Source organism: Globicephala melas, chromosome 1 (assembly GCF_963455315.2).
Source record: "Globicephala melas chromosome 1, mGloMel1.2, whole genome shotgun sequence".
Taxonomy (NCBI): domain Eukaryota; kingdom Metazoa; phylum Chordata; class Mammalia; order Artiodactyla; family Delphinidae; genus Globicephala; species Globicephala melas.
The window spans coordinates 166,268,864-166,291,346 of NC_083314.1; the positions used below are offsets into that span (position 1 = coordinate 166,268,864).

The 22,483-nt window shown below is 41.4% G+C and overlaps 1 protein-coding gene across 3 annotated transcripts; it reads left to right on the plus strand.

The window, feature by feature from the left end:
• The first annotated feature begins 1,638 nt into the window (after positions 1-1,638).
• RPA2 (replication protein A2) lies at positions 1,639-20,050 on the plus strand. 3 transcript variants are annotated; one of them, XM_060309137.2, is made up of 9 exons: positions 1,639-1,977; positions 2,160-2,266; positions 5,966-6,067; positions 6,988-7,101; positions 12,330-12,404; positions 13,133-13,249; positions 17,806-17,913; positions 18,088-18,182; positions 19,338-20,050. In XM_060309137.2, exons 1-9 carry the CDS (start codon positions 1,911-1,913, stop codon positions 19,420-19,422), a joined length of 870 nt encoding a protein of 289 aa, XP_060165120.1. In that variant the 5' UTR covers positions 1,639-1,910; the 3' UTR covers positions 19,423-20,050. The 3 variants fall into 3 exon arrangements, with proteins under 3 accessions (XP_060165120.1, XP_030728536.2, XP_060165130.1); XM_030872676.3 differs by having other exon boundaries at positions 1,641-1,920; XM_060309147.2 differs by lacking the exon at positions 12,330-12,404 and having other exon boundaries at positions 1,642-1,977.
• The last annotated feature ends 2,433 nt before the right edge of the window (positions 20,051-22,483 follow it).

The window sequence follows — 22,483 nt, forward strand, 5'->3', positions numbered from 1 at the left end:
CAAGAACCTGCTGTATAAAAAAATAAAATTTAAAAAAACAACAACTTACAAGGAAAAAGAACATATATATATCTGAATCACTTTGCTGTACACCGGAAACTAACACAATGTGAGTCAACTATACTTCAATTAAAAAAAAAATTCCCCTCTATTATTCAATCCACTATATTTACAGTTTTCCTGCCTGAGCCCAGTTGTCATGTGAGTTTGTGCCCCAGGTCTAGGATGTTCAAGAAGGTATACTAACTACACTAGTTGATAGAATCAGACTTCCTGGGCTTCAGTATAGACGCCCACAACTTAGCTTCAGTTTTCTCATCTGTAAAGTGGGGACAACAGCAGTATTTACCTACCTCACAGGACTGAGTTAATTAATGTAAAATATTTAAGACAGTGCCTGCGGGACTGCCCTGGTGGCGCAGTGGTTAAGAATCCGCCTACCAATTCAGGGAACACGGGTTCCATCCCTGGTCCAGGAAGGTCCCGGATGTCGTGGAGCTACTGAACCTGCGCGCCTAGAGCCCGTGCTCCGTAGCAAGAGAAGCCACTGCAGCGAGAAGCCCGAGCACCACAACGAATAGTAGCCCCTGCTTGCCGCAACTAGAGAAAGCCCGTGCAGTAGCAACAAAGACCCAACGTAGCCAAAAAAAAAAAACAAAAAACAAACAAAAAAAAACAGTGCCTGCAGTTTTAGCAAAGGAAATACAATGGCCCAAAAGCCCGGGACCATGTCTATCTTATTTACCATTGAATCCTAGTGGCCAGCACTGAGCTGGGAACAAAAGAGACATCAATAAATTTTTTTTTCTTTTTTTTTTTGCAGTACTTGGGCCTCTCACCATTGCAGTCTCTACCGTTGTGGGCGGAGCACAGGCTCCGGACGTGCAGGCTCAGCGGCCATGGCCCACAGGCCCAGCCGCTCCGCGGCATGTGGGACCGGGGCACGAACCCATGTCCCCAGCATCGGCAGGCGGACTCTCAAACACTGCGCCACCAGGGAAGCCCAATAAATATTTTTTAATAAATTAATTGGAGGAGGGAGGAGGAGTCCTAACAGTATAGTAGTATTTAGAGCAAAGAACTGACAGACGTGTTCCACTCTCTATAGTAGGGACACAACTGTGTTATATGAAGAATACTTGAAGCAACCGAGGATGCGAAACTGGATTAGAGCGGGGTGAGGAACAGGTTGGGGGTATGTCATTCTCAGATCTTCTGCCATTCTGGGAAAGACAGTGTAGGTTTCTCATTGCCTCACTGGGGAAAATCAGGACGAGAAGGTGGCAATAAAAGAACTGAACTTGGCTTTTTAAGGAAAAGAACATGCAACTCCACGAGGTGCCGTGAAGCCAGTACTGACTTCCCCGGGTGCGCAAATGCTGCGTGATCGCCAGGCCCAGATGCGGAAGCAGGAATTCTACTACAACCCTTTAGATTAAGGCGTCGCTTGGGAAGAATTTGGCGGGAACAGGAGGAGGCCGTACAAAGGAAGTGATGTAAGGTGTCACGGGGGGTGACACGGCCAGAGGAGCGGAAATATCATCTTGATTGGTTATTTTTTCGAGACACCGTCCTATCACAACGTCCCTCAGCCTTACTTCCGCTTGCGCAGTCTTTTTTGCCCTTAGTAACGATGGCCGCAGAGGCTTCCTACCCTCCCGGGAGCAGAGTGCGCGTTTTCGGGAGCGCGGCTGGAGAAGACGGGAAAAGGCGTAAGATTCGTGAGCACTGATTGGCTGAAGCGAGAAGAGTTCTGGCTGCTGACTGGCTCCGTCTTTCGCGGGAAGGAGTTTGTGGCTCCTGCGAAAAGTAGATATAGCGGAGCGGCCGCCTCAGGGCTCGGAGGCGGTTAGGGGAACGCACCAGACCGGAAGCTTCTGCAACTCTTTCCTGAGGGAATCGTGACGAAGATGTGGACCAGTAATGATGAGTGGGGCGGATTACGAGACCCGCAAGAAGGATTTAGCAAGGGGCTGGGTGGGAGAGGCCTGTGGCGGCGGGGGTGGGGGAGGGGCGGGGGCCGGCCGCGGGGGCGTGCGGGGTCGGGGGGAGGTTAAGGAGACGCTGGAAGTGGCTAGGGTGAAGTCTGGGGGTCCTGTGGATTTTTCAGAGGCTTGGAGGGCGGAACAGGTATTAATACCGTTGTTGTTTAAAACCAGGTGGATTTGAAAGCTATAGCAGTTCCTCTTTTGGGGGAACCGGAAGCTACACACAGTCCCCTGGGGGCTTTGGATCACCGACACCTTCCCAGGCCGAAAAGAAATCTGTAGGTTGAAAGCGTACTTCGTTTTATCTTATACTGTCCGGAAGCTACTGACTCATCTGTGAGAGAAAATTTATGCGATGAAGGAAGGGTGTTAAACTTGAGCTGATATGATAATTGTCAATTATTATCTTTTCGAATCTTATAATTGAGTGCTGTAATTTTGAAAAATGAAATTCCCCTAATTTTGCATCCATTGTTTCCTTGCCTTTATTTTGAAATTTACCAATAGAACTAATGAAATCAACCTTGTGGGAAAAGTGAACTTGTTTGTATAGCCTAGTTTACATTCTTCATGTATTGGAAGTCGTTTTTAAATGAAATGTAATGAGGTGCTCTAATGCGGTGGAAAGAACATGGTCTTTGAAGTCTAGTGGATCTATGATCCACCATGGCTCTGACACTCCTTGCAGGGTATCATTGGACAAATGATACCTTCTTGGAAATCTGTTTGGCACCTACTAAATGGGATTAATAATAGATACCTTACGAGGTTGTTGTGAGACTTAATATTATGATATATATATAATTACACCTGCCCCAGAGTTGCTTTCAGTAAATGGTCCCAGAGAGTATTATTAAAAAGAACCTGAGCATTGGAGCCAGAGTACGTGGTGTCCAGAATCAACTTTGCCTTTTAACTGGTGGTGTGAGTTTAGCGAAGCAGCTTCCACTGCTGGTTTTGGTGGCCCTTGATTTTTCTCATCTGATAATAGTACTAGTACTACTCATGTCCCAGGGTGGTTCTGAGAATTGATAAATGAGGTAGTGTATAGGAAAGTGATCTGTAAAAAGCTGTCCAAATGCTTGTTATTCACTCTTTCAGAAATGAGTTTCAATTTAATAGCTGCTGTTGATTTCATCCTTTAAAAAATATAGGATTTGGTGTTAAGATTCAGTATTAGTAGCTTCTGTGTTTTATGTCCAGGTTGATAAGCTTTTACCTAAACTGGTAATTCACAAGGGTGTGTCAGTGGGAAAAAAATCCATTGATAATTCCCATACATTTGGGCATTGCTTTATATTTTTCATATGATTATTTTATATAATCCTGTGAGTTAATTATTATTTACTGCATTGCACAACAGAGGCTCAGGGAGATTAAGGGACACCTGAGCTTGCATAGCTAGTTAGTCCACACATTGATGCTGCACAAATCCAAAATCTGATGAGCAACTTCTGTCTATTGTAATTTTCTTTTTCCCAGGAAGACCAGAGGGGACTCCAAGTCCTCTAACTTTGTCTTCCTTGAGGCTGTAAAGGAAAAAACAAAAGATAGATCATTGGTTCTCATCTTTTTTCCTTTATCTTAACTATTTTTCTTCATTCTGGTTGTTAGAATTCTTAATCTCAGTATCCCTCCCTGGGGCTGTGTATTAAGACTGCTTTTCAGAGAACAATGATGGTTATAAACTGGAGTTTCAAACCCAGGTCTTTTTATGTTTAAATCTAGTGCCTTTTCCACAGTAAATTAGATAAACACTCTATCTAAAATGTTTCCTGCTTTGACTATAAACCTGTTATATTTGATTGAATCATGTGAAATTTCTAATACCATGTTTTGCCTTTAAAAATGGTGAGTTTTTTTATAGTACTGTCAGAGTAGCCAGTGGTTCATAGTCAGCTAGAAAAGAATTTTTTTCAGAATTAAACATATCAGTACTTGTGCTGACACCCTCTCTGTGAATCTCTTTGGAACAAACTGGAAACTCTTTGTGATCAGTTCTTGGCACATAATAGGTGCTCATTAAAAAACAAGAACTTGCTGTGATTTGAGATGAATTTGAAGGTATTTACTAACACCTCAATAATTACCCATCTGTAACTTTTTTCCCTGAGGAGTAATAATATTTATTGAATACCTACTACATGTGGTGCTTGGGATTAGCATTTTCATATACATTATATATTTCATTTACAACTCAAAAGGTAGATATCCTCATTTTATAGAATAGGTGGTGGTGTGTCCAGGGCTGTGGAGCTGGGATTTGAACACAGGTCTGTAGGACTTTCTGGCTCCAAAGCCCATATTCTTGCTGCTGTTACCACAGTGGCTCTTAGTTTTCTTATGCTGAAGATACAATGAAAATCTCAGGTGTGATAGGTGAAAACTGTATAGTAGATTATGAGAGCTAAATCCTGGGACCTCAGCAAATTTTAAATATATAAATACTAATATAGCATATAACTTCACTTATAAAATACTATAAAGTAAAATTGAAAAACAGTTGATTCCTTTATATCCTTGTTAAAAGCTATTGCAGCTATAAAGAGTGAGGAACAATAGCTGACCTAATAATTCCTAATGTTTATTGAGTGCTTACAGTGTGCCAGTTATTCTAGGTACTTCACCATATATTTAATTTTCATAATGATTTTTAATGATTTTATTATTCCTAGTTTTATAGATGAGGAAACTGAGGTACAGATGAATAGAGAAATGTGACCAAGAACACACTGCTCCTGAGTGGTAGAGCCATAATCTTTACACTCAAGCTTGGCTGCTGCCTGTTGTGACATGTGTGCTGGTAGTTGGGTAGGCTTACTTTCTACCATCCTGGCAGTACTCACCATTCAAAATTAGGCTTCAGCAAAGTGAAATGTTGCGAGTATCATGGACCTTCAGGGATAAGCTTCAACTGCTAAATCCATGAAGACCAAGAGTCTGCTATGTTCAGTCTTACATGTGGAACAGTTACTGGGTTACATCCTGTTGATCTCCAACAGGAAGAACCGTAATCTTTAATCCACCATGCTTTTTCCATCTTGTACATGGTCCCTCTAAGAGTGTATGAGAGTGCATGTTTGCCCTCAGCCTATAATGCATATTCCCTACCCACTATTTTTTCACTGTCGAAATTCTTGTGCTTCAAGGTCCAGCCTAAATGCTCCCTCTTCTTGAAATTGCCAAAAATATTTCCGAGATCCTACATAGAGCATCTCATTCTATAGTGTATCAAGATCAGGCTCGTTATTTACATTTTTACCTCCCCTAAGTTAGGAGTATGTTGAAGGCAAATCCTATTCCATTCTACTCATTTTTATGTTCCCCAAACAACCTCTGCCCAGTGGTAGGCAAAAATAAGAATTTATGCTGGTGTTAGGCTGCTTCTGGATGTGATTTGGGTGTCCTCTTCTGCCCATCACCTCCTGTCCCTTTCCTTTAAGATGTCCAGTGTGGCCAAGCCCTTATCCCATTTTCCCCATACTCACATTTGATTGTCAGAACATCTATCCTAAAGCTGTACCTCTAACTTTCTGTTATATTTTATCATGAGAGTTAGAACAACTCCAATGTTCTGTCTCTGCTGGCCATCTCTCAAACCCCTTCTGAGTACCATCTCATCTGTGATAAAAAGCCAGCTCCTAAAGGTGGGGTTTCCTTTAAAAGTCTGTTCCAGAAGCAGGTCATCTTCCTTATGCTGTTTGCACTCTGGCCTACTCATTTTGGTGATCCCTAGTACCGCACAAACTTATCCATTCATCAGGAGCTTTGGAGTCAGACAAGCCTGGGTTTGAAATCTAAAGTGTGGCATTTGTTAGCTATATAACCCTGGTTTTCATCTCTGTGAAGCAGGGATAATGAGGTGCATTTTGAAGATTCAATGTTATAATATATGTAAAGTGCTTGGCACATAGCAGGTGCTAAATGAACAGTAGTTATTATTTTCTTAATTGGATGTATGCATACTTCTTTTTCAGAGAGCCCGAGCTCAGCATATTGTACCCTGTACCATATCTCAGCTGCTTTCTGCTACTCTGGTTGATGAAGTGTTCAGAATTGGAAATGTTGAGATTTCACAGGTAAGTAAAAATAATTTGTGGAAGAGTCACTTAATCATAGGAATGAAGAATGAGATAAAACTAACATCTCAACAAAATACATAGGGGTGAAAATACATAGGGGTGGGCCTCCCTGGTGGCGCAGTGGTTGAGAGTCCGCCTGCCGATGCAGGGGACACGGGTTCGTGCCCCGGTCCGGGAAGATCCCACATGCTGCGGAGCGGCTGGGCCCGTGAGCCATGGCCACTGAGCCTGCGCGTCCGGAGTCAGTGCTCTGCAACGGGAGAGGCTACAACAGTGAGAGGCCTGCTTACCACAAAAAAAATAAATAAACACATAGGGGACTTCCCTGGTGGCGCAGTGGTTAAGAATCCGCCTCAGTGCAGGGGACACGGGTTCAAGCCCTGGTCTGAGAAGATCCCACATGCTGTGGAGCAGCTAAGCCTGTGCGCCACAACTACTGAGCCTGTGCTCTAGAGCCCGCGAGCCACAACTACTGAAGCCCGTGCGCCTAGAGCCCATACTCCGCAACGAGAGAAGCCACCGCAATGAGAAGCCCGCGCACTGCAACAAAAAGTAGCCCCCACTCACTGCAACTAGAGAAAGCCTGCGCGCAGCAATGAAGACCCAATGCAGCCTAAAATAAATAAATTTATGAAAAAAAAACATAGGGACTTCCCTGGTGGTCCAGTGGTTAAGATTCCATGCTCCCAATGCAGGGGGCCCAAGTTCAATCCCTGGTCAGGGAACTAGATCCTGCATGCCGTAACTAAGAGCCTATGTGCCACAACTAAAGATCCCGCATGCTGCAATGAAGATACCACGTGCCACAGCTAAGACCCAGTGCAGCCAAATAAATAAATAAATAAATATTTTTAAGAAAATACATAAGTGTTGCTTTGGTTTCCAAGAAAACCAAATTTTTTTTTCTTCTGGTCTAGGTCACTATTGTGGGGATAATCAGAAATGCAGAGAAGGCTGCAACCAACATTGTTTACAAAATAGATGACATGACGGCTGCACCCATGGATGTTCGCCAGTGGGTTGACACAGATGTAAGTAGTTGGTTTTGAATCAGGGTGGGGTTACTCTGGGACTTTGGAGATGTTGAACTTTTTTAGTCTTACTTTTTAAAGGTGGATCTTATTATAAAAATAAAACATAAGCAAGACATCAAAGGCAGAAACCCTAACATTAAAGGCCAATACATTTGATGTCATAAAAAATTTAAAATCTTTTAAACTTCCCAAAATACTATAAACGAAGTTAAAGGGCAAGTGACGGGACACACTAGAATGTAAACTCTGTGAGAACAAGGATTTTTATGTAGGCACTGTATCCCTAGCACCTAGAACAGTGCCAGTTACATAGTGGGCCCTGAGTAAATATTATTTAAATTAGTGGGAAAATTTTTTGCAAAATATTACGAACATTTAAAATTTTCAATTATTGAAAGTTCTTACAAAGCAAAAAGGAAAAAGCAACCACACCTTAGGAAAACGGGCAAAGAAATGCACAAGTAATTCATAATAGATGAAATACAAATTGCAACAACAATAAGAAAAGCAAGTTTACTTAACATTAAGATACCATTTTTAGTTTATTAAATTGGCAAAGGAGAAAAGAGAATGGCAATGTCCACTTCTATTGAGAGCAGTAGGCGCTTTTTTATGGAGTGAATTGTCACTGTTTGTCTGGGGAAGTGGATACCGCCCTACCTTGATGTTATGAGCATCACCTTTCTCAAAAATCAGCCGATGATCAAAATCATCTCAGAAATGTTGACCACTCCACTGCCAGAAATTTGCATTCAGGAATAATTAAAAATACACGCAAAGATTCAGTTGTAAGATTGTTGATCATCATTATTTATAATAATGGAAAACTAAAAGGAATCTCAATGTTAGCAGTAGGATATTATTAATTAAATCCTGGTATATTTTTTAAAATACTGCAAATGATGTAGAAATGTATGTATTGTCACAAAGAATTGTTTACCATAAATTGTTGAGAGGAAAAGAGCATGTTAAAGGTAGTATGGGGCTTCCCTGGTGGCGCAGTGGTTGAGAGTCCGCCTGCCGATGCAGGGGACACGGGTTCATGCCCCAGTCCGGGAAGTTCCCACATGCTGCGGAGCAGCTGGGCCCGTGAGCCATGGCCACTGAGCCTGTGCTCCGCAGCAGGAGAGGCCACAACAGTGAGAGGCCCGCATACCGCAAAAAAAAAAAAAAAAAAGGTAGTATGCATGGTGTGGCCCCATTTTTGCAAAGCAACATATATATGAGTATATGTATAAACATGCAGAAAATAGACTTAAAGAAAATATATTCCTTTTACCCTTTTTATTTTTTTTAATTATTTTTAAAAATTTATTTATTTATTTAGCTGTGTTAGGTCTTTGTTGCTGTGCGCGGGCTTTCTCTAGTTGCGGCGAGCGGGAGCTACTCTTTGTTGTGATGCGCGGGTTTCTCATGTCGTGGCTTCTCTCGTTGCGAGCACGGGCTCTAGGCACATGGGATTCAGTAACTGTGGCATGTGGGCTCAGTAGTTATGGCTCACGGGCTCTAGAGCACAGGCTCAGTAGTTGTGGTACATGGGCTTAGTTGCTCCGCAGCATGTGGGATCTTCCTGGGCCAGGAATCGAACCTGTGTCCCCTGCATTGGCAGGCAGATTCTTAACCACTGTGCCACCAGGGAAGCCCCCTTTTTATTTTTTAATTGGGCAGAGGCCTCTTGGTTTTTTATGTTGTTTTTAAAATACATTCATTATAGAACATTTGGATAATGCATACTTTGTATGCTATTTTCGCTTCAGAAACCACAAGTCGTCTGTGAAGAATTAACTTGATAGTTATTCATTCTTTATTTTTTGGACCTCAGAAAAATACAGGAGAATTCATTCAACAGTTGTTATTGGAGCACTGATTCTGAACCAGACTGCTTGGTTCCAGGTAGACAAAGAATGCAAAAGACACAGTCCCTGCCATCAAGGGGGAAGGTAGTTACTAGAGATGCCTAATACTGCATGCTCATACAAAATGTATGGTGCTCACTTATAAACATTTAAAGATCCCCTGAAATCCCACATCCGAAAGATGACTACTGTTACAACACATTTTGGGAAATACCCTTTCAGACATTTCTCTCTGCATATCTGTACATATATGAGATGTATGTTTACAGTTTTACATAAAGGATAATATGATATGCAACTGCTCTATAATCTGCTCTTTTCGCTCAAAACTATGTAGTGGAACTGATTTCTTAATGTCAATAAATACAAATTTACATCATCAATTTTGGTGACTGCCTATTCCATCATAAGGATATATCATCCCTTACTTATAGACCCAGTCAGGAAACATTTAGCTTATTTCCATCATTTGTTATTATAGGCAATGCAGCGGTGAGTATCTTTGTGTACATCTCTTCATGATTGAGATAATCTCCTTAAGATCAATTTAAACTAGGTTTTCTGGAGGAAATACACATTTTACATGTTTCTACTTTCTTTTTTGGTTAATCTTACATTTACGTTTTTACATTTTTTAATTGCCTTCCATATAGGTACCAATTTACTTAGTGCATGAGAGTTCCCCATTAGTTCTCCACACCCTAACAGTAGGTTTTATGAGTCTTAAATTTTTGTATTATAGTTTAAAAATAGTCTTGTCATTGAGAATTTTCTCATTTTTTGTGCGTAATTCTTTGGTTTTAGAGAGATTGGATTTTTTTTTTTTAACTTTATTCAGTGTTAATTTGTGGGTGGATTTTTAGTTGTCTAAAGTCCTTTGATTCCCCAGGAGTGTTTGGATATTTATTTTTGTTTGCAAGAGCCTGAAAAATATTAACCTCTTATCATAATTATATGACTTCTCTAGTTTGTCTTTTGACTTTGAAAAGCTTTTCCTTGTTTCAGATTATTTTTCAATTCATGTTTCCTTCTATAATTTCTGTGGTTTCTTTTTATATCTCTATATATGATTAAGTCTTTTTATAATTAAATGATGTATTTTGGTAAAAGGAGAGAAGTATAGATCCAGCTTTACTTTTTGCAAGAGTTTGTTTTTAATTTTTATTGCAGTATAGTTGATTTATAATGTTGTGTTAGTTCCAACTTGTTTTAAAATGTTCTTTGAGAGAATACAAACTTTTATCTGTGGTATATATACAACTATGTAAAATACTAGGTAGAGTGAAATGCAAATAGTTGATAATCTCCAGGTAATGGGAATTGGGGTGTTTTTTAGTTTTAAACACATACATTCTATATTCTCGTTTTTTTATAGTCGTGTATTTTATAATCAAAAAGAGCTTTGAGTCAGCTTATGTATTTTTCTTATTAATAATAGGTACATAGTCTAGAAAACCCAAAAAGAAATATTAAAATCATTTATAATTATCCAAGTTAACTTTTGTTAACGTTTTGATGTATATGTTTCCCCTTGTGGGAAATAAGCTTTTTTCCATGAGTCACAGCAGGTCTTCACAGACAATGAATAGAATTCTGCATTATCATTTGCAGCAGTATAAACTAATCCATTATACAAATGTGCACCTTTTGTTGGATATGTAGGTTGTTTTAAATATTTTAGTATTCAAAACTATGCTGTGATGAATACTAAATCTCTTTTTGAATTTTATTTTATTTATTTTTTTATACAGCAGGTTCTTATTAGTCATCCATTTTATACACATCAGTGTATACATGTCAATCCCAATCGCCCAATTCATCACACCACCACCACCCCCCCCAGCCACTTTCCCCGCTTGGTGTCCATACGTTTGCTCTCTACATCTGTGTCTCAATTTCTGCCCTGCAAACCGGTTCATCTGTACCATTTTTCTAGGTTCCCCATACATGCGTTAATATACGATATTTGTTTTTCTCTTTCTGACTTACTTCACTCTGTATGACAGTCTCTAGATCCATCCACATCTCTACACGTGACCCAATTTCGTTCATTTTTATGTCTGAGTAATATTCCATTGTATATGTGTACCATATCTTCTTTATCCATTCGTCTATCTATGGGCATTTAGGTTGCTTCTATGACCTGGCTCTTATAAATAGTGCTGCAGTGAACACTGGGGTGCATGTGTCTTTTTGAATTATGATTTTCTCTGGGTATATGCCCAGTGGTGGGATTGCTGGGTCATATGGTAATTCTATTTTTAGGTTTTGAAGGAACCTCTGTACTGTTCTCCATAGTGGCTGTATCCGTTTACATTCCCACCAATAGTGCAAGAGGGTTCCCTTTTCTCCACACCCTCTCCAGCATTTGTTGTTTGTAGATTTTCTGATGATACCCATTCTAACTGGTGTGAGGTGATACCTCATTGTAGTTTTGATTTGCATTTCTCTAATAATTAGTGATGTTGAGCAGCTTTTCATGTGCTTCTTGGCCATCTGTATGTCTTCTTTGGAGAAATGTCTATTTAGGTCTTCTGCCCATTTTTGGATTGGGTTGTTTGTTTTTTTAATATTGAGCTGCATGAGCTGTTTATATATTTTGGAGATGAATCTTTCGTCTGCAAATATTTTCTCCCATTCTGAGGGTTGTCTTTTCGTCCTGTTTGTAGTTTCCTTTGCTTTGCAAAAGCTTTTAAGTTTCATTAGGTCCCATTTGTTTATTTTTGTTTTTATTTCCATTACTCTAGGAGGTCGATCAAAAAAGAACTTGCTGTGATTTATGTCAAAAAGTGTTCTTCCTATGTTTTCCTCTAAGAGTTTTATAGTGTCTGGCCTTACATTTAGATCTTTAATCCATTTTCAGTTTATTTTTGTGTATGGTGTTAGGGAGTGTTCTAATTTCATTCTTTTACATGTAGCTCTCCAGTTTTCCCAGCACTGCTTATTGAAGCAACTGTCTTTCCTCCATTGTATATCCTTGTCTCCTTTGTCATAGATTAGTTGACCATATTAAAGCTAAATCTTAATACATGTTCTTTATTTTCTTAAATTTCTAAAAGTACAGTTGCTATGCCAATAAGTATGTCCACCAGAAAGTTGTGTGCCTAAGAACACTGAATGAGAGTGCCATAATCGTTTGCTTGTTTTTTGATGTGCATAACATAGAACTTGGATATTTTTATTCTAATTCCTGGTTTTATTTTTTAAAAATTAAATTCTAAAAGGCAGGGCAAACTAGGTAGTGCTACATTAGGATCCTTTAGCTCTTACTTTGTAACTTTCTCTTTCTGTACATAATTTAGAAATTTTGAAGAGGCTTTCACCAGCATCACTAAAACCTAAGTGGTGTGTTTGTATTTTTTCTGTTAGGATGCCAGCAGTGAAAACACTGTGGTTCCTCCAGAAACATATGTGAAAGTGGCTGGTCATCTGAGATCTTTTCAGGTAAAGTCAGGAAAAAAAACGACAGTTAAAATGTATCTGCATGGGGCTTGCCTGGTGGCGCAGAGATTGAGAGTCCGCCTGCCGATTCAGGGGACACGGGTTCGTGCCTCGGTTCGGGAGAATCCCACGTGCCGCGGAGCGGCTGGGCCTGTGAGCCATGGCCACTGGGCCTGCGCATCTGGAGTCTGTGCTCCGCAACGGGAGAGGCCACATTAGTGAGAGGCCCGCGTACGGGGGGGAAAAAAAAAATGTATCTGCAGGAAGCAGTTTCTGGGGTCATGCCTAAGTTTAGGATACTTAAGACTTAGTAAGTCTCTATGTTTAATGGGAGTTATATTGAAGTTAATTCATTATTTTCTTCTTCAAAAGGAAATAATGGGTTTCCTCAATATAAAACAAACAGAAAGGTAGAGAAAGAACAAGATCTCAGCCTACAGTTGCCATCTATGGCATTCATTAGGTGTAGAAGGCGGACACTGGATTTGGAGACTAGACTCTGGTTGTATAACCCTGGGAAAGTCATTGAACATCTCTGTGCTAGTTTTGTTCTTTTGACTATATTTCATTGACTGTTTTTGGATTAACTCTGAGTTAAAAATTTTCAGTATATAACACATTTTCCTCAGTTAGTAAAATACTATAACCGAGAAAGGAGCCACAATGTTTTGACCTGAAATTGACTTGAATGTGCTCATTATTTGTTCACATTTCTCTCTTTATTTTAATAGAACAAGAAAAGCCTGGTAGCCTTTAAGATCATGCCCCTGGAGGATATGAATGAGTTTACCACACATATTCTGGAAGTAGTCAATGCACACATGATGCTCAGCAAGTCTAACAGCCAGGTGAGCAGCTTCATTCTCGTCGTTTTTTCTCTTCCCTGAAAAAACCTAAACCACTTCTGTGCTCCGGCTTTGATTTCCTTGACATTTTGAAGATTGAGCCACAAGAAAGTCATCATTCAGTCCTCAAAAAAAATTTTCTCCATGAGCTTTGCTGTGTTATTTTATTCCTGATGAAACACTTTCCTCTCAAAATTACAAGTTCCTCTAACCCCGGTGGCTTGGATGGCTGAGGCCAAGACAAGCTTCAAGTGTAGACACATAATTATCTGCTGAGCTCTTAGCTTCAGGATTTTCAGTCCATATTCAGAGAAAAACCCCAACTAAGATAGCATTTTGCTGCTTTCCTTCCAACCTATTGGCTAAACAGGATTATTTATGCACCATTATTTTGTCCCTGCAACTATATTTCTTGCTTCATATCGAAATTTCTCAACATTTTCTGTGGTACATATTCAGTTTGGCAAGTCCATCTAGGACCACATAATGGGTTTGCTGATCTGAGTATTAGAGTGCCCTTAGATGATTCTGGTGGCAAGGTGGAAGACTGGTTACAGTAGGAGGGACTGGAGCTGTTGCCTCTTGTTTTGTGCCAAGCACTTTGCTAAGCCCTGGGGATACAAAGATACATTCATTCAATTTATTGAGCCTAGTATATGCCAATCATTATTCTAGGCCCTGGGAATAAAGCAGTGAACAAGATGGGTAAAGTGTCTGCCCTCAAATTTATATTCTTGAGAGAAATGGACCATCAACAAGAAAACAAATATATAATTTTAGGTAGTTATAGGTACTCTGAAATTAAGCAGAGTAGGAGAAGACAGTGATGGAGGGAATAAGAATGGTATAATTTTAAATGAGAGAAGAACATTCCATGCGGTGTCAGAAGCCATGAGACTGGAACAAGCTTGGCATACTTGAGACTAGCAAGAAGGCCAGACTGTCTGGAGTGAAGCAAATGACATGGGAGGTGGTACAGGGATGTAGGCAAGGGAGCGAGACCCCGATCATGTAGGGCTTTGTAGGCCATAGTAAGGATTACTTTTTTCTAATTGACACTAAACCTTTAGAAGGTTTTGACTAGGGAAGTGATGTGGTCTGATTTACCTTTTTAAAAGCTCACTTGAGCTGCTGTGTGGAGAGTAGACTATGAGGCACCAACAATAGCAACAGAAGTAATTCTGGGGAATGGTAGCAGCAGCTGGGTAAGAAGTGATTGGATTCTAATACATTTCGAAGGTAGAGCTGACAGGACTTAATGGTTTAGATACAGGATATAAAGAAAAGAGAGGGTACAAAAATAACTCCTAGGTTTGGGGCTTGAGTAACTAGATGAAGCTAGCAGGTTTGAAGGGCAAACTCCAGAGTTCTGTTCTGGACTTAGCAAATGCAACGTGTCAGACACCCAAATGGAGACCAGAATGGACGGCTGACTGTATAAAGCTGGGACTCAAAGGAGAGGTCAGGGGTAGAGAGAGAGCATTGGGAGTCATTGTGTGGATGGTATTTAAAGCCTTGGATGAGAGGAGGTAACTAGTGAGTTAAGAGGTAAGAGACCTAAGCTCTGAGACACAGAGCTAGGAGTCTGGAGGCACAGCAGGAGCCAGAGAAAGTCAGAGAAGTTGCCAGTTGGGCAGGAGGAAAATCAGGAAATGTGGTTCTGTAGAATATTCTGAAAAGAGTACTTTAAGGAGGGAGTGGAGTTCAACAGTAGAATGCTGCCTAGAAGTCAAGTAAGGTGATGAGAGAGGTCCGTCGGATTTGGAAACGTGGATCTTCAGAAGAGAGGCTTCAGCAATGGTTAGGGGAAATGTGGGTTAAAAAGAATGGGACTGGGTAGAAAGTTTAGGGTGTTTATTTTATGACTATACTTCATAACCTATACATATATATCAAATGTTCTGTGATAAAAATGGTTTTAAAGTGAGGATGGGTGGAAGCTGTGAGTATAGACAGTTATATTGAGGAGTAAATAAAATAATCCTTTCCCTCAAAGAGTTTGCCTTAAGCATTGAGGGTTCAGATCACTTAAGCAGTGAGGAGTGGCAAGTGCAGGGTGCTGTCGAACCACAGAGAAGAGTTTCCTGTCCTGACCTGGACATCAAAAACGGCCTCCTGGAGGAGGTGATGCCTAAACCAAGTCTTAAAATACACATATGGGAGCAGGGGCGCACCTGAAGCATGTTTATGAGGTCATTTCAGCAGAGGTATCCAGGGAAGAAATAGCGTTCAGTTCAGTATTACTGGATCATAAAATAGGACTTCTGTCTCACCAGCAAGCAACGTGAAGGCATCTAGCTTGAAAACAGGAGACCATGACTGAATTTTGGGGTTTTTTTTAATGACCTCGAAGCATTGGCATTTAATGATTTTTTTTTTTTTTTTTTTGGTCTGCGTTGGGTCTTCCGTGCTGTGCGCGTGTGCGCGGGCTTTCTCTAGTTGCGGTGAGCGGGGGCTACTCTTCATTGCAGTGCGCAGGCTTCTCATTGTGGTGACTTCTCTTGTTGCGGAGCACGGGCTCTAGGCGTGCGGGCTTCAGTAGTTGTGGCATGTGGGCTCAGTAGTTGTGGCACAGGGGCACTAGAACACAGGCTTAGTGGCTGTGGCACGCGGGCTTAGTTGCTCCACGGCATGTGGGATCTTCCCGGACCGGGGCTCGAACCCGTGTCCCCTGCACTGGCAGGTGGATTCTTAACCACTGCGCCACCAGGGAAGCTCTAATGAACGTTTGTTGAATGAATGAGTCTCTTGACTGCATGGGATTCACTGATGAGCTTCCACAATGCTCTTTTACTTGTAATGAGTACTTAACATATTTAATCTTTTGTCATCTTTATTCACTTCAATAAATTAAACATTGACTGAGCACCTGCTGCCCACCAGGCACTGTGCAAAGCTGAAGGGGCTTATGGGAGAAAGTGACAGGCAAACAGTGCGATGGCTACTATGAGAGGGAATGGGCCAAATGCTGTGAGAGCCAAGAAGGAAGAACACAACTAACTTTGGCCTGGGGGGATGTCAGGGAAGTCTTCACAAAGGCAGTGACAATTAAGTTGGGCTTTGAAGGATAAGAAGGGTGTTTCCCAAGCAGATGAGGGGAGGAGCATTCCAGACATGGAATAACATGTCAGAGGCGTGTGTGTGACTGGCAAGAATTCCCTGTGTTGAAAGGGGATGGTCAAGAATAAAATACAGACTTTGATGTCTAGTTGTAGTCGGTCTAATATCCAGGAGTTTTATATTATTTTCACAGGCAGGGGGAGCCAGCTGAAAGCTTTTAGGTGGAGGAGAGACATGATCAGAAGTTATTACTTGGAGCAGTGAGGAGGGTTGATTGGAATAGGAGAGACTTGCAGCTGAGACACCAGTCAGGAGATCAGGGGTGATGAGGATCAATTCGAGCCACTGAACGCTGTATTAATGGGCTGTGGTGATGGGCTGTGGTGACGGGCTGTGGGAGGTGAGCGAGTGGAGACTCAAAGATGGCCAAGGTCTACAGGACTGGGCTTGGACTTACTAATAGAAATGGAATATACCAGGGCAAGCAGGTTTGGGGAGGAAAGTAAACTTTATTTTGAAGTGCGTGAGATAGCTAAGTGGAGGTCTTCAGTAGATGGTTGGTAACGAGGATTTGTGGCCTCGGAGGAGGTCTAGGATGAAATCCTGAGAGAACTATCAGCTTTTTGGAAGACAGGTAGACAAAGAGGCTGAGAAAGGATACTGAGAAGGTATAGTTTGAAAATTAAGTGGAGAACCAGAAGAATATGGTGTCAGGAAGCCTAAGGAGGGGTACATTTCAAGAGGGGTGTGGTCAGCAGTGTCTGCTTCTGAGAGGTCAAGTGTTATGAGAACTGAAAGGGATTACTGGCTGTGTTGGTTGATAAGCATTGGTACGTTTGGTGAGAACTGTTTCAGAGGTATATTTGGAGAGAATCCAAATAGTGCTGGGAAATGTAAACAGTGACTATAATCTATTATTTTTTAAAAGTTTGGTGGTAAAAAAGAAGAAAAGAGAGGGTAATGAGAACTATGTCTCCTTTTCTCTCCTTGTAATGCTTCATGCCTAGTTGACACTCAGTAAATGCTTGCATGATTGAAGCACCAGAGGTAGATACCACTATAGCAGATCTCAGTAATTTTCTTCTCAGTGCTATTTTTCCTCTGGTTCCTGTCACATCACAAAAGAAAAGGAGGATCCAGGAAGTACCTTTCTCTCAGTTTGATGTGATATGCTTCAGAGAATGACTTTATCTTCCTATGAAATACTCATTAGATAATAGCTGTCCTTTCCAAGGGAAGCAGTTGTTATTGGGAAAACTCTGCTTAGGGAATTTCCTGGCAGTCCAGTGGTTAGGACTCTAACCACGCTTCCACGTGGCCTGGGTTCAATCCCCAGTCAGGGAACTAATATCCCACAAGCCGTGTGGCGCAGCCAAAAAAAAAAAAAAAAACTGCTTAAATTGTTTTTTTGTAAACTATTTATTAAGCTATTTAAAAGAGCAAGGACTGTGTTTAAATTGGTGAATTTACTAATGTTGTAAACTTATTTCTTAATTCAGCCCTCAGCAGGGAGAGCACCTGTCAGCAATCCAGGAATGGGTGAAGCTGGGAACTTTGGTGGGAATAGCTTCATGCCAACAAATGGCCTCACTGTGGCCCAGAACCAGGTAAACAGCTGAGTGGCTCCAGACATGCAAGACACAGACAGTTAGTTGTAAATTATGTTACTTCCTTAATGGTGCTAAGTACCTGACTCATTTCTTTCCTATAAAGGGATTCTGGCTTACATAGGGGAGCTGATTCAGAGTAGTTGCTAAAATCTTTCTGATTTGAATCTTCAGGTACTGAATTTGATTAAGGCTTGCCCAAGGCCTGAAGGATTGAACTTTCAGGATCTCAAGAATCAGCTCCAACACATGACCGTACCCTCCATCAAGTGAGTATTTGGTTTCTGTGAACTAGGGCTCCAGAATTGTACCCGTTTCCCCTCACCAGGATTTCCCGGTAATGAGAAGTAAGTTTAAAAAAAAAAAAAAACTGTTGACTAACAAAAGCGAAGTTGTTCAGTCATGGAAAAGTAGAAAAAGGACTCACAAAGATGGTGCTGCCTGTCACTTCACTCATTCATTTTTCATTCAGCAAATACTAAGTACCATTATGTGCAAGGGATGTAATTTTGAGCAAAAATTGACCAGATACCTCTCGTGGAATTTAGTCTGGAGGAATGAGATCCTAAGCTCCGAGTCCTCAGGTGTACATTTGCATTGGCATTGCTGTCCCCAGTGTGCAGTGTTCCTCAGGCTATCTGGACCTGAAGCCATTAGACAGTCCTTCCAACATCCTTGTCCTGATAACCTGTTAGACAAGCAGCTTCCTGATTCTAATGAACTAATCAAACAAACTGAGTATTATGGTGTTTGTGATAGTTCTTACTATAAATCAGTTGATATTCTAGGTCTCGACAGAAAAGAATACTCAGGTCTAATTCCATTTCCTGTCCTATGAGATGAGGATAATAATTCCTATCTTAGAGTTACTGTGATGATGAGGTGCAGAATGTCTGTCACAATAGTAGGTGCTCTATAAATTGTTACTCTTATTAAATATGTTACTGACACTGACCCTGAGGGCCTTTAAGGATTTGAAGGTGTCATACCATTTCTAGAAAGACCTTTCCTTTCCTTCTTGCACCTTGATTTCCCAGAGGGGAATGAGAGGGTCGGTGGATGAGTGAGGAGCTATTTTTTTATATAGCTGTTTATATTGGGAGACATTATATGCAACCGGAACTATAGCTTTAGATCCTGGTTTCAGTTTGCTTACACTGGTATTTAAGTGAGGTCCTATTTTCTTTGCTTTACACAACTTGGGAGAGGCATCCAAGGCAGCCCTAAAGCCTTTGTCTCCAAGGATTACCTCAGTTTTGTAATTTTACTGGTGTTTCTCCCTGCAAGAGCCTTCCATGAGCAAAATGGCCATGAATTCTTGTCAGCTAAGATAGAAAGTAGGGAAATGAGTAAAGTTTACATATTCGGCCATATCCAAAAGGCAGTTTCCTTTCTTCTGCATTTGGTTTTTTCTTTCTTTCTAGGCAAGCTGTGGATTTTCTAAGCAACGAGGGACACATCTATTCCACTGTGGATGATGATCATTTTAAATCCACAGATGCAGAATAACTGGATCTAATTGGGTACCCGAGATATTTTCCAGCTGGACCTTTTATGCAGTCTCTCGTCTCCAGCTGTGCATATATTTGGCAGGTTGACTTCTAGGTAGTAGGTTTCATCTATAAAAGGTTTCAATTGACATCCTTTTGAAACTTACTACTCTTCTGTGTTTTTGAAGCTCAGAGGGATATGGGCAACTGACAGGGATGTAAACCAGGGCGGAATTTCTTAAAGAACTTACAAATTAGTTACAATATCAGGATAAATGGAATTGGAAGAGGGATGCTACCAAGAAGGGTTGGGCGGTATTACTTAAATAATACTCAGGAGTTTTTATGCCTAAATTGTTTCCTGTTGAGAGCAGGACTAGGGCCTGCTAGTGGCTAGCAGAGAGCTAGCCACAAAGCCCACTAACCTCTGCCTGTTTTTGTTCCCCACTTTGTTTATGTGGTTATGTGGTTATGTGTTGTTACTTAAAGAATTGCACTTTCTTTCACCTTGTCATAATTGCTGCCCAAAGTGTGTTTTTATAAGCATGGGGTTCTAGAATGGTGGCTTCATGGGGCAGAGAGAAAGATACGTGTTTTGTACAAAATAAGTACATTCATATGCTTAATAAAATAGTTCTATTATTGCAGTAACTTGTAAAAATGTTCTTTTTTTTTACACTGTAATAATTAATACTTTATCATCTCAGCTAATTCAGAGATAAGTTAATGAGGTGTAACATGCAAATAAAAGTTCTGTAACTGCTTTAACTGTGTTTCTAAATGAGATCTACCAGCAGCTGTGTGGAGAAGGCTCCACTCCCTTGGTTTCTGACAGTGAACAACAATGTGGTTGTTATTTTCTGTACGTGCAGGATAGTTCCCATCTGGGGAGCTGTGCAGACGCTTAAAAGTCAGTCAACCAGTATGTTCATTTGCAAGTATGTCCATTCTTGATTTTTGCCTAAAAGAAAGAACAGTGGCTAAAAACAGGTTTAAAAAGCATATACATTTGAATATGGAATGCATGATAGGATACTTCTATGGGTGGTGGACTTCTCTTTCTAGTTACCATGCTAATGCCCTCAAATGGGCAAGGGGGCAATAGCAGTGGTTCTGGGTGGAAGTCACTTTTTCTTTTGATTTTGAATTCTGTGATTTAGCAATCAAAAACTACTTACTCATTAATTCAGCGAGGTTTTTTTTGTTTTTTTTGTTGTACGCAGGCCTCTCACTGTTGCGGCCTCTCCCGTTGCGGAGCACAGGCTCCAGACGCGCAGGCTCAGCGGCCATGGCTCACGGGCCCAGCCGCTCCGCGGCATGTGGGATCTTCCCAGACCAGGGCACGAACCCGCGTCCCCTGCATCAGCAGGTGGACTTTAAACCACTGCGCCACCAGGGGAGCCCTCAGCGAGTGTTTATTGAATACCTACTGTGTCAACCCATTGGTCAGCTACTAGGAATATAAAGCAAAATAAGAAATTGGTGTCCCAGGACTTGCTGATTCAGCATTCCCAATAACACAGAGTAGCTACTCAGGGATACTGAATTCCCTGCCTCCTTGGCATTGACACGGTATCACAGGAGCTCTGTGGATTCTGAGCACTATGGAGGCCCGTGGGGCTGAGCAGAGGTAGGCCACTGCTCAGCAGAGTGAAACGCCAGCCTCTGTAGAGCTTCTACCTGCTCAAGCCAGGGGAACTTGCATTTTGGATATTTGTCGTCACCTGGGATGTCAGGTATGCAGTGTTCTCTTGGTACATTGTTGAGACAGCAGGAACAGCACTATGACCCAAGTTCTCAGAAATCCCCAGTGTCACAGCCAAGCCATGAGTCTAGCCTAGTCTCAGGAAGATCTCTTTAGGTGTACAGTGGGAGATGAGGCTCCTTGGGAAATAGTGGTACTTTATTGGATTTAACTAGAGAAAAGCCAGTAAGAATTAGTGTCCTATGTGAATTAATAGATTTGTTTTTTAAAATGTTGTTGAGGGAAATTCAAAACTCGATAAATTTTTGAGCATGCATCCCCAGGTTATATTCATTTACTTAGCAGTTATTTACTATATCAGTTACTATATTAGTTTGTTATATATATTACAAAACACTCAAAATTAGAAATGAAAAAGGATATTAAAAATAAATATGAAAGGATGTACCAATACAGTTGACCCTTGAACATCACGGTTTGAGCTGTGCAGGTCCACTTATATGCAGATTTTTTCCAATAAACACATACTACACGATCTGCAGTTGGTTGAATCTGCAGGTGAGGAGGGTCAACTGTAAAGTTGTATGTGGATTTTTTTACCGTGTTGGGGGTCAACTGTAATTCTTCTCTGTTTCCCAGTCAATCATCTTGTGTCCTCACTTTGGAGACCACTGCTTGGGGGAATCTCTAGCCCCATTATAGTTCCCTCCCCACCACCCAGCGGTTTATTCCAGAGGTAAAGAAGACAAAAGCACCCTGAGGGTGGTATCTGCCTTTGGTCCATTCCCTTCCTACCCTTACTGCTCTAGTAAGACAGTCACAGTTGTGGTTTTCAAACATGTTTTCCTTTTAAGCCCAGCCTTCCCTGCTATGAAATTGGTGGCTTTCTCCTCATGGCAGCATTTGGCCACTCAGAAACCCCCTTTTGTGGGAACTGGTGGCCCCTCTCCTCTGCCCCCCTTTTGTGATCTTGCTTAATTTGGCGCCAAGATTAACTGCAAACGTGAACGTGAAACTGCGGACATTTGCATGGGGTCCTGATCCCTAGGGGTTCGGTGCCAAGGAGGAACTTTCTGTCTCTTGCTTATTGCTTTTCCCAGAGTACTCTCTTCCTCAGGGTCCTCCTGTGTGGTAGAGATTGCGTCTGTGGAGGAGGGCGTGGGAACTGGTGTGGAGATGAGCATGGGTGCTAGATACTGGGGACTGGCCCAGCAGCACGTAGTCACTGCTCAGTGGTCACCTGGAGAATGCCCTGCTGGAGTGTGGCGGCCTGGGATTACATGGGTCCAGAGAGCCAGAGGGATGTTAGGAGGCAAAGGAAGGACACACTCAGGTGTAGTGCCTCGAATCCAGGAGTGGGAATTTGACCCTCTTT